General features: G+C 41.6%; 1 protein-coding gene across 3 annotated transcripts in view; it reads left to right on the top strand.

Moving 5' to 3' along the window:
- Positions 1-406: 406 nt before the first annotated feature.
- Positions 407-12,189, top strand: part of THBS2 (thrombospondin 2) — a 34,056-nt gene continuing 22,273 nt past the window's right edge. Inside the window, exons 1-7 of one of the 3 annotated variants that reach the window (XM_032684044.1) lie at positions 407-487; positions 1,916-1,990; positions 2,918-3,474; positions 4,960-5,044; positions 10,050-10,243; positions 10,983-11,123; positions 11,376-11,472. In XM_032684044.1, the coding sequence (XP_032539935.1) occupies positions 1,921-1,990; positions 2,918-3,474; positions 4,960-5,044; positions 10,050-10,243; positions 10,983-11,123; positions 11,376-11,472 (1,144 nt within the window). In that variant the 5' untranslated portion in view covers positions 407-487; positions 1,916-1,920. Of the gene's footprint in view, positions 488-550; positions 755-1,069; positions 1,120-1,915; positions 1,991-2,917; positions 3,475-4,959; positions 5,045-10,049; positions 10,244-10,982; positions 11,124-11,375; positions 11,473-12,189 lie in introns of those variants that run through there. The other 2 variants (XM_032684043.1, XM_032684045.1) reach the window with 2 other exon arrangements.

The following is a 12,189-nucleotide window of genomic DNA, read 5'->3' on the forward strand; positions in this document are numbered from 1 at the left end:
TACTCTCCAGACACTATGTGCCCAGCCTGTAGCGCTGCATGGGGCTGTGTTTATTTCAGCAGCCGTGCAATTTACAAATAAAAAGGATTAAAGTGATAGGGAATTGAGCCCTCGGGAAGGCTGAGTTTTGTTGCGGTGGCGGCAGGAGCACCGAGCTTTCAGCCGTCCAGGTGCCGCTAAGCCCCAGGGGGAGCCAGGACAGAGGGGCCGAGGACGGGCTTCCCGCCCGCGGGAACCGGGATCGGACGCTCCGACGGCGGGTCCCGCCCGCGCTCACGTCCCCGCTGCCGGGGCCTGGCGCCGCCTCCCGGGGGCTGCTCCGCGCCGGGGCGGCCGCGCTCGGGCCCCCGCCACAACGACTCGGGCCACTCCCGCCCCTCCGCGCCGCTCCGCTCCCCGGGGGGAGGCCACGGCCGCTCTGCCGGCCTCCCGCACCGCCCCTGCACCGCCCGCCGAGGGCGGGCCCGGGCCCGCGATGGCCCCGCAGGTAGCCGAGGTGGGGAGGGGGCGGTGGGGGGTTATGTCACCGCCGCGGAGGGGCGAGCCTGGGGCGCGCCCCGGCGCCGCTGATTGACAGCGGGGCCCAGCCCGCAGTCCATAAAGGCAGCGGCGCGGGGCGCGGGGCCGCGGAGGGACTTGCGAGGGCGGCAGCAGTAGCATCAGCATCAGCATCGCATCGCATCGCATCGCGCTTCACTCCCCAGCGGCCTCACCCCGGCAGAGCCCCAGCGCACCGTCGGCTCCCCCATGCCAGGTGAGGAGCAAGGCGGGGAGGTGCCGTGCCCCGCCGCGAAAGTCCCTGGGGGGCGGCTGCCGCCCGGGGGGGCCGGGGAAGGCGGCGGGGACTACTCCGCCCGCCGCCCGGTCGGAGCTCGCCGTGGGCAGCCGCCCGCGCTGCCACCCCCGCGGATGTTCGGGGAGCGGGATGAAAGGAGCGGCCGCGGGACAAGGGGCCGGGGGGCCGTGTGCGGCACCCCCGCTGCCCGCAGCAGCCCTGCCCCCCTCCGTGCCCCCCGTCCGGGCAGGGACCGACGTGGAACCGCTGAGTGCGAGAGGGGAGGGAGGCGTCTTGGCGCCTGACGGTAGTTGGGTGTAGCGGTGGTACCCTGGGGGTGACAGGTAATAAGGATTCCCCGTAGGACAAAGAGAATGCAGACAGTAAGAGGTGGCGGTATCCCTGCGTCCTTACAAAAATTTGTGGAGTTGGCAGTGCTGAAGTGATTTGGCTGTATCTGGAGGACTGGATGCCTGCGCATTCCGGGGAATACTTCTGCTCCATTCATTGTGAGTGCAGACACATATGGAAATGCAATTATGTGGCTTATAACTGCATAGTGCCAGACGGCAAAAACAGCGTCACGTTAAAAGTCACTTTGTCCAGCTATGGATGAGTATGGAGAATTGTATGAATGAATAAATTATATATGGACATATATATATACACACACACAAGAAAGAGAAGTTTTTATGCTGGTACTGAAAAGTACCCCTATTACTCAGAACCAACATCTAGTGAGATCCCATTATCCTACAAGGATTTTTACCTGAATGTTGTGCTCCAAAGCTAGCAATATGCTGTATCTCCTGTAGTATCATCTGGTCTCTGCCAGCTACTGAAATTTTGTGGAGAAAATAATAATGTATATTTCTGTGCTTCTTTCCTTTTTTTTTAATTAAAGGCATTTAGATAAAATGGAGCTTTATCATCTGTAATTCCTCTTCCCTTCACTTGATGTCATTTTATTTCTAGCATCAAGAATAGCCCCAAAATTAGTATTACAAGAATCAGACAAGATAAAAATTGTGATTTTATATGTATAGTTGCTGTTTATGGCATTTCATGAGGTAAATTAAAATATTTGAATTTGATAAATAATATTTCTCTAATACGTACTGCATTTTGGTTTATTCATAGGAGTAATGCTGCAGAGGAGAGGGCTGTTGTGGCTTGCTGTCTCGATAACCCTGTGGGTTTCCTCAAATGCTCAGGGTAAGTTCTGACACTTCTTAACTAGAAGATATAGAGTAACTTTCAAAGCTAAAAGTTGGTGTAAAATGTTGGCTTACCTGAGCTAGAATGGGCAAAGTAATCATAGAGGATTTTTTTAGAAGTGCCTGGATTAGTTTTGGTAGGCGTATCCTACCAATGAAAGTTCCACAATAAATATCCAAAAATTGCTGTCTTTAAAAATTATTGATCAAAATATATATAGTCTCAGAAATAATTGCTATTACACTTTCCTGTGCAGTGGAAACGTATGGTGAAAGCAACATAAACAGAATCACTGAGTAGGATGGACATTTTAAAAAGACAGAGGTAGAGAAATAGACATCTACAGACCAAATATAAGTAGAATGAAAATTGGCAGAGTGCCAGACCCTCATTTATGTCTGACTTCTTGGTTGGAATCTTTAAAACAAATTCCTTGCTTCCTGTTGTCACATAGCCACATGGATTCCCATAATTTTATTTTTATTAGCTGATAGGCAAAACATAGAAATTGCCTCATCTTCCTTATCCATTCATATATATTAAAAATATTTAATGAATAAATTGCTGCACGCATCCATGTGTAGGCATATCCATGGTATGCAGCATGTATATATATATATCTACAAGTGTGTACTATATAGTGCTATAAAATATAAAGCCACGTTTGATTATATAATCAAAAGTATTTTTATCTGTACTTATAGAAGGAGAGAATTGTCATGTAGATGAAAGTGACAGGTAGAAAATATGATTCACTTGCGTGCTAGTAGAAAAAGTTCTATTTGTGGAAGTAGGAAAGTACTATGTTTACTCTGCTGGTCCTTTCATCTGTCATATGATTGCAGTTACTGAGTATAGTGTGCAGAGTTGTTTCTTGTAAAACTTTTTGTAGCCACATTGTCACATGCTGTTAACTTTTTTCAGATGGTGACAAGGAAGAGGAGACTACCTTTGATTTACTTCAAGTCAGTAACATAAACCGAAAAACAGTCGGAGCAAAAGTGTTTCGGGGTCCAGACCCCACTGTCCCAGCATATCGTTTCATTCGGTTTGACCATATACCTCCATGTAAGCCAGAGAAATTAAAAAAGATTGTCAGACTAATACGACAGAATGAGGGCTTTATCCTTTCAGCCACCCTGAGGCAGGACAGGCAATCCAGAGGCACTATCCTTGCTTTAGAGGGTCCTGGCATCAGTGAGAGGCAATTTGAGATAATTTCCAATGGCCGGGCCAACACCCTGGACCTTATCTACTGGGTGGATGGCTTCCAGAATGTGATTTCCCTGGAAGATGTGGACCTTGCTGACTCACAGTGGAAGAACCTCACCATGCAAATAACAGGGGAGAACTACAACCTCTATGTTGGCTGTGACCTTATTGACAGCTTCATCCTGGAGGAGCCTTTCTATGAACAGCTGAAAGCAGAGAACAGTAGACTGTACGTGGCAAAAGGATCCATTCGGGAGAATCATTTCAGGGTAGGTGACCTGCAGAAGCTTAGGTCTCTAGTGAGGTAAGAAGGTAACTGCAAGTAGTTTGAGAAGATGCAATAGGTGCAGTTTTTTTCTAGCACCTCCTGGATTTGGTGGGGTCGCAGGTGTTCTCAAGCAGACTTTCTTCAGAGTGTGTTTTCATTAATTGCTGGGTCTGTATTCTGTGAATTTGGGGTTCCTGAAAGCAAAGAACTGGTAAAGCAAAGTCAAAGTCCAGGAAAAGTGTGCAAAACCAATTTTTGGGCTTTCCTATGCAACCTTCCATTTTCTTTTCCAGATGTAAGACTCCTAGACATATTGCATTTTTGTGGTGATTTGTAGAATTCTTTGGAAATTTTTTGAAGAACTGTTTTTCCATTGAAATCTATCTATTCCAATCATAAAAGCACATCAATATTTTTACTTCTTATTTGAAAGAAGAAGAAAAAAATGAATTTTTAATGGAGCTGAAGTTTGTGGTGTTGGTCCATTCCCTAACAGAACATCCTGGTTTGGCATTTTGAACATTTAATTTCAATTTAAATTGAAAAAAAAATTTAAAAAGAAGACAAAATAAATAGAATAAAATGTTTTGATCAGCCCTGTGAATGAAGATTTTTTTCCTTTTGTGGAAAGCATTTAAAATGAAGCAATTATAAACTTTCTGGTTTTCCTGTCAAATGAAAGTTACCTTCTGCCTCATATAGTGATGTGATCTGGCTCAAGTGCTTTAAGGATGACATCTTTTCGCTGGCAGCTGAAATCAAACTTGAACTCATGGCTTCAAAAATGTCAAAAAGGCTTGCTTTCTCATCATGTGCCCTCTAGCTTTCAGCCAGAGCATGACATGCTGGAGTGGTTCCATGGGGTGACCAGTTCTGGCAAGGACATCAGAAGTTGTTGCCACAGCTTCTGTGACTAAATTTCTCCATCAGTTGTGCTTATAGAGTTGACTCTGAAGCTGTACTGTTAAGTTGGTTGCTGAAACAATCTGTTTTTTAGGGTTTTGGGGTTTTTTTTGATTTTTTTTTTTAAGTGAAATGGATACAGTCTGGTTTTATAGTGTTGTCTCTGAGTAGTGTTAGCACAATTGAGGAAGCAGTGAACTATGATGCCTGGGAATAACTGGCTAAGGATGGAAGTGCAGTGGTGAAGGAAAGTTGGCTCTGACCTTATGATTAATGTCTTGTAGAACTACAGTCTAAAATTCACTGTGAAAATGGAGATTTGAGCTCATAGCAGATTAATAACTTTTATAAGAACTTATTTCAGAACGTACCTAGTTTTGTTGCTTTTAGTTCTGAAATTGTATATAACAGAACCATAAACACTTTTTTCTGTGTGTGTGAGGTTTAATGCCTTCTAGACTGGTTTTAATATATTTACTTATAGCTGAATCCAGTCAGTAGCATGGGAGTGAGACAGATCAGTTATCAGTTACTCCCAAATTGATCATACTGTTTTTAATTGTTTTTTAAATTATTATTACAGGGTCTTTTGCAAAATATTCAGTTAATCTTTGATACTTCAATAGAGGATGTTCTGCATAAAAGAGGATGCCAGAGAAGCCAGTCAAGTAAGGCTTTTTTTTATCTTATTATACTGTTCAGTTGACTCTGAAAATTTGAAATGTCAGTGATGACGTATTATCCTAAAACAGATCCCTTTGAAATGAAAAAAAGAATTAATTGCTTTGTGGTGGTAATAGAAGCATATTTTTAGCTATCTTGAGATACCATTTCTACTCTCTAGACTACTGTTTTTATCATGTTGCTTAGGTTTACAACTTTGAACCTCTTGTTTTTGAGAGATAAGCTGTCGAGCAAGAAATTAACAGAAATAGAAGGAAAAAAGCGTATGTGTAAAAATATCTACATTCTTCAATGAGTTTTCTGTGATTCTTTGAGCACGAGACAAGTAATGTTGCTTCTGAATTCTGCTTCTGACTGTCAGTGGGCACATGAACTAGTCTGCCAGTCTTAGAGACACTGAATTCCTTGGCAATAACTTCATTGACTGGAAGAGGCTTTGGGTTTGAATCCTGAAGTATTGTTAATCAAAACAACCTCAGGAAAATAAGAAATAAAAGGAAGAGATATGGAAAGCATGTATATGATAGGCTGACATGTTCTTTTTAGTCCAATTCATGCTGACCTCACCAGGAGGGGAGCACTCTGTGTGTAGGAGTGTACTGGATTCCTCATGAAAGAATTGTGATTAATTGTCAAGTATGCACTAAGGTTTGTACTCGAGCTCGTGGAAGGTTCTGTCTGTTTTACTTCCCATTATCTGTAACTGGCAAGAATCAGAGCTAACTCAATCTATCAGAGGAATGTGGTGGGTGCACAAGCCACTCAGGACTTCAGGGTTTTGTTTGAAACTCCTGCCATCTGAAATGCCATGATTTTTGTCACTTTGTTAAAACATGTGACAAAGAGCCAATCAGTTAAGCAGAGTGAGCTCAATTTTTTTCATTGTTTATGCAGAACCCAGAAATTAATCCATAGCAGGTCTTTACTCCTTCAAAGGGGGACAGAGTATTGAGATTTTGTAATAAAAACACTCTAGAAGGTATATAAATGTGTGTATGTGTATATATATATATATATGTATCTATAGGAGTGTGTATGCCTAGAAAAATTAACTGGGCTCTCTAGTCAGTTTTTAAATGTTGATAAAGAATCTTAAATATTTCATATGTTTCAGAGGTGTGTCCTGGTGCAGGATCTTAGTCACAAGTGTGATGGTGTGTTAGAAATGAGTCAAGTGGGCTAGAATGGAAGTGGCCTTAAATGGCACAGGCAAGAAGACATGGCCTGATATTGGTGGCTGTCATCTTTCCCAGCCAAGCTGCTTTCTGTACTCAGAAATTACTTGGAACTACTGATTACTAGTTTTCAACTTTGTTAGTGGAAGTAAATGCTTAAGAAGCAGAACTGCTGTGGGAAAATTTAGGTCTAATTGTAGTCTGAATAAAAGGATGGTTTCACAAAGGATACAGTTAAGATATCCTTTGACATTTATCAGAGGAAACAAAAACCCTAGAAGTCAAGGTAGAACTTTGAGGACACATCCAGCAGTCAGAGGCAGAACAGTCTCAGTCAAGTGGATGGGGTCCCTAGGTGTAAATGGTTTGCAACAGGAAAGCCGGTGAAAGTCAGTGTCTGCAAATCTTTTATATTATTATTGGTTGATTACCGCAAAGGGAAATAGTGTGACCAATGTTTTGAAATATCACTAAGCAGAAATGAGATACCACTATACTTCTACTATGAAGAGGAAGCCTATGGGAGCCTAAAAGAATAATTTGAGTTCTGATACATACCTTAGGGGGAATTCTTATACCATTTAGCTGTTGCAGCTATAACCAACAGATAATATTTTCTTAATGTATTTTTTATCACATTTGTCAGCTATCGAATTTTCAGGTCCTATAAATGATACAGATTTGGATTTTTTGTTTTATCCTTCCTGGAAAGTATTTAGCAAATAGTTCAATTCACAGTATTTTTATTTTTGCTTTGCAACACGAAGAGAACATTACAAGATGGAAAGTTCTTGTGCAGCAACAAAAAGAAAGCACACTGGCTTGAGGCCATCAAAATTACTTGAGAGGATTGTTATGTGCATGTCTGATTTTCTGACATTTCCTATCCAGCTTAATTACGGAATCAAGAATGGGTAAGTTTGGAAGGCACCACAGTGGGTCTTCTGGTCCAGTGTCCTTGCTCCATCAGAGTCATTCTAGAGCACATGGAGTATCTCCGGTGAGGGAGACACCACAACCTCTCTGGGCAATCTATTCCAGTTCACAGTCACCCGCACAATAAAGAAGTTCTTCCTCATATCCCAGTGGAACTTCCTGTGCATCCGTTTCTGCCTGCTGCCTCTTGTCCTATTGCTTGGCACTGCCAAGAAGAGCCTGGCTCCATCCTCTTGACACCCACCTTTTAGATGTTGACACCCACCTTTTAGATACTTATAGACATTGATGAGATCCCTCTCAGCCATGTCTTCACAAGACAACAGGCTCAGATCCCTCAGCCTGTCCTTGTAAGGGAGATGCTTGAGTCCCTTAACTATCTTTGTAACCCTCTGCTGGAACTGCTCCAGGAGCTCCGTGTCTCTCTTGTACTGAGGAGCCCAGAACTGGACATAGGACTCCAGATGTGGCCTCACCATGGCTGGGTAGATGGGCAGGACAGTTCTTGTCTGTCTGTCTCTCCAACCTGTTGATGTCCCTCTGAAGGGCTGCACAACTCTCTGGGGTATCAGCCACTTGTCCCAGCTTTGTGTTGTCAGCACACTTGGTGAGGAGGCATCTGCCTCTTCATCCAAGTCATTGATGAATGAGTTAAATGATACTGTGCCCAGTTTTGAACCTTGGGGGACACTGCTTGTGACAATTACCACAGGTGAAAAACCATGGGTGCTGTGTTACTGACCACAAGGTACATATTTCCCCATTTTGATGGGCCACTCGTTGAGCCCAAAGATGCCATATTTATGTGTGAATGTCCTGTAACAGCAAGGCAGATGTTACCAGTGAAGTGCCCTCAGCTTCAAGGACACAAAAAAGGGGTAGGACTGTGTTTTTCCAATGTATCTTTCATCCTAATACGAGAATGTGAGGTATGGTGAAATGGTAGCTTGGGATTGCTGTTGGGTTGAGGGTAGGAAAGTATGTCTGTAGTGTGGTGGCAGCAAATCCTTTAGGCAGGATTTATGTGCAGCACTGGATAGGAGAGATGACAAAAACATGCCTAAAAACATCAATAAAATCCCTTCTTGAGCTATATCAACAGAATGTCATTTACATATGTGAAAGGATTCACATTTTGCTCTTCTGGTTTCTCATTTTAAAGATAATCATATGGTCCTTAGGAAATTAGCAGGAAGCCAGCAGCAGAGAACTGATTTCCCAGTGTTCCTCAGGCATCTTATTTCAGTCACTGCCAAGTACCAGTAGGAAGTGTGGATTTAGTTCTTCTAACATAGTTTTGGTTTATGTTTCCTGCTGAGATTGCAGCTTTATTAATGTCCTCAGAATGTTCCGGTCAAGGCACACTCCATGTTGGCTTGAAAAATATGAAACTAATGACCTGAGAAGTGCTATGGGAGGATCTGAGAAATCTAGTGTTTCAGTGTGGTAGGAAAATTGCATTCTTTCCAGGGAATCAAAAAGCAGCTGAAGTAAACTGTTATGACACAGAATTCTGGTCTGCTATGTGGTTTTCTCCCATCCTGTAAATGAAGCTGGACAATTATTTCAACTTTGGAAAACTGCGAATAATTTTTTGTAGACCTTGGCTAGTGGTAGATGCTTCATAGCTAGTTTAAAAGCACATCAAGCCAATAATTTTAACTATGGTTGAGAAGTAATCATTTAATGTCATATTATGGGTTAGTCCTTTGTTCTTTTATTTCTAGCCTTCTAAATGAATGAAGAGTACTTTGCTCCCATTTTCATTTCCTTTTGTATTTAAATATGCACTTTACATTCCATGGTAAAGCACCAAATCAAGCCCTTAAAATTTTGAAGCCTTGCCACCTTCTGTGACTTATCAATACAGAATGGTATTGGGGTGTTTTGAACCATGTGTTTTATGACACACATTTCTGTGCTGATGCTTTCTTTTTAACTTGCTATATCCTTTGCTTACCTTTTCTTGTTGGTAACCTCGAGCCATTCCAACATCGCTAAATCTGGTAAATAAGTCTTTACTGAGAGATGGGGTAGTGTGAATTTCAGTGTAGCTGATACCAAATTTGAATGTACAACAGAGCACAGACTGTTTTATTTGGTTATCTATGTGATTTTTTATTAATTAAAAATTATGCTTTCTGTGATACTATTTTTCAGAAATTTGCTGTAGACAAGGATGTCTTTTAAAATAGTATTAGAAAATGTCCAGTTCTCCCTATATAATGCATGCAAGGTCCTGTTTTAATTACAGTTTGCCTGTTGGAGGAGTGTTTGGAGTGATAGATCAAATATTCTGTCTGATCTTAGCTTGACCTCCATTTCACTTCAGAATTAAACTATTATTATAAGAGCACCAGGCAGTGCAATATAGAGCAGCCCAAAGTCTGGTATAAATTGGATAATGGCCCAAATGTCATCTGGGTCACTATGGAGTTTATGGACGGAACAAGGACAATACCTTTCTGCAAGAAAACTTTCTCCCACGTTTTTTGCATCAAGAAAATGTGATAGGTCATGAAAAAATCCGAAACGTTTCACATCTCTTGAGTAGATAAAATGGGTTTGATTTTTTGATACTGTGTTCTTTCGTTAGCCTTCTTCTTAAATGAATGTGTTGCAGTGCCAACAGTTTTAAAGTGAAGGCCATGTGAGACACAGCTTGGCTCTTAATTTTGAAAAGAGAAAGCTTGTAATTGGAACCAGCTGACATCTAACCCCTCTCTTTTATTCATGGGTATAATAAGCATGAAGCTGTGCCAAAATAGATGTGTTTAAATCCTACCCATGGGTGCCAATCTGTGATTTCAGCAGGAATCTATAATCTGTGGAAGAACTTTGTATATGCTGCTCTTCCCTTTCCTTCTCTTGCTACCAGCTGAAGTGAACACCATCAATGAGAGCACTGAAATCCTTCACTTGAGCCCTGCGATCACAACGGAGTATGTGGGTGAGAAACCAGGAAAGGCTGAGTTCTGTGACCGCTCTTGTGAGGAGCTGGGATCAATGTTCACGGAGCTCACTGGCCTGCGCATTGTGGTGAACAACTTAGCTGATAATCTCCAAAAAGTGGTAGGTACCTGTAAGTCTGAAAAACTGAAAGAGGTCTGCTGTGAAGTGCTCTTTCCTCTTGCTTTTACGCCAGAGACAGTTAATATTACATGTTGGTATACCTACATGATGTAGAGGAGTCCTGTTTTCATTGTGAGTGGTTATGCAGTTCTTGAGTATAGCACTTTAATGAAGGCTTGGTTTTCGTGGACTGGATTTAAAAGAGCACACACACGTGCACTCGTACACAGGGGAAATCAATCCTCTTAAAGGTTACTGCAGGTCTGGAAATTTAAAGCAAGCAATCCCAGCCTTACCTGTGTAGTGTTAAAGCATTGTTACCATGCTTATACCATTTATGATTACATCAGTAAGTGGCTACACAGAGTACCTGAACTGTAAGTAAATGCATGGGTTTTTCATAGTTGAAGAAGAGTCTGCCCCTCTTATTCTGAATCAGTTAATAATTTCTGAAGGAATTTTATTACTATGCCATATGTCTCAGGACTAAAATCTTCTCATCTAAAAACGAGATATACTAGAGGAAAGCAAAACTTCTAAGAACAGATTTCCCTTAATATTGTGTTTGTACCATTACTAGAGGGATTGCTATGCAGTATTACGATACTTGAGATCATCTTCTTTATGTACAGAAATATGTGAAAATGGAAGAATTAAATCCAATGGTGTCTCAATTTGTTTAGTTAAAACAATTTACTTACAAAATACACAATTTGTTTTCATTTACTTCATCTTCTAGTCTGAAGAGAACCAAATTATGTGGGAATTGATTGGGCCTAACAAAACACTGAAGAACCAGTCGGTTTGCTGGCAAGATGGCCGTGTCTTTGCAGATAATGAAAGCTGGATTGTAGATAGCTGCACCAAGTGCACCTGCCAGGTAAGGTTTTGGAAATAGTCGTCTTCTCTGTAGAAATGGATAGCAGATGTAATCCAGCTCAGCTGTGCAGGTCAGGTCATATTTACTCAGATCTTGTCCTGGACTTACTGATATTTATAAAAAGTAGTCTCCATGTCCACGACAGTTAAAACAAATCAGAGAATTTCCACACACGAAACTTTCTCAGATACCCACCTTCATTTGCCCTCTGTATGTAAGCATAAGTCAGTAAGTTGATTTCTTTGCTTGTAGGATTCTAAAATTGTGTGCCATCAAATCACCTGCCCAGCAGTCTCCTGTGCTGATCCATCTTTTGTTGAAGGTGAATGCTGCCCAGTCTGCTCTCACTGTGAGTATTTAGCCAAAGAGAAAAATAGTCTTTGACAATAGTTAAAATCATTAGTAGTGTTTTGGAAAAGTCAAAACAAGTAAGAGGCCAAGGCAGGTGAGATCAAATATAAAACATTTATGTAAACAAAGATCAGATGAAATAACTTGGCTTCTTGAAGTTACCTTCTGGAAGAGTTGCTCTCTCTTCAGTGATTATATTGGTTGCTTAGAATTAAGCTGATAACCTGCTTAGCTGTTTTGGACACAAAACAGTAAAAGCATCCTTCTCCCCACTCGTGTTTTCCAAGGGTGGACATTCTGATTTTTGTTGGTTTGTAGTAGCACTGTCTCCTACTGTTTCTTTTCCATACTACCTAATTAAAACAGACTAACATGTTAGGACGTCTTCTTAACTCCTTATGGAGGATGTTTAAGTTTCAGACCAGAAGTTTTATGCAGTTTGATGCAATATTTATTGAGTGCAAATTATTTTTTCTCTCTACTGTCATTCTGTTACTCTGTTTTATTTCTTCTCTGTCATATATTCTCTTTTTGGTGCATTGCTTTATGTATAAATCTAGACTACCTGGACAGTGTGCTCCACATTTGTGACAGCATCACAGACCATGAATTAGACTTTGGACTGACAGTAGTTTTAAGAACTTCACTAATTAATTGACTTCAGTGTGGGTACATTATGTTTCACTTTGTGCCAGACAGGTCTGTTACAGAAGAA

The sequence above is a fragment of the Chiroxiphia lanceolata genome, chromosome 3, assembly GCF_009829145.1.
Source record: "Chiroxiphia lanceolata isolate bChiLan1 chromosome 3, bChiLan1.pri, whole genome shotgun sequence".
NCBI classification, from domain to species: domain Eukaryota; kingdom Metazoa; phylum Chordata; class Aves; order Passeriformes; family Pipridae; genus Chiroxiphia; species Chiroxiphia lanceolata.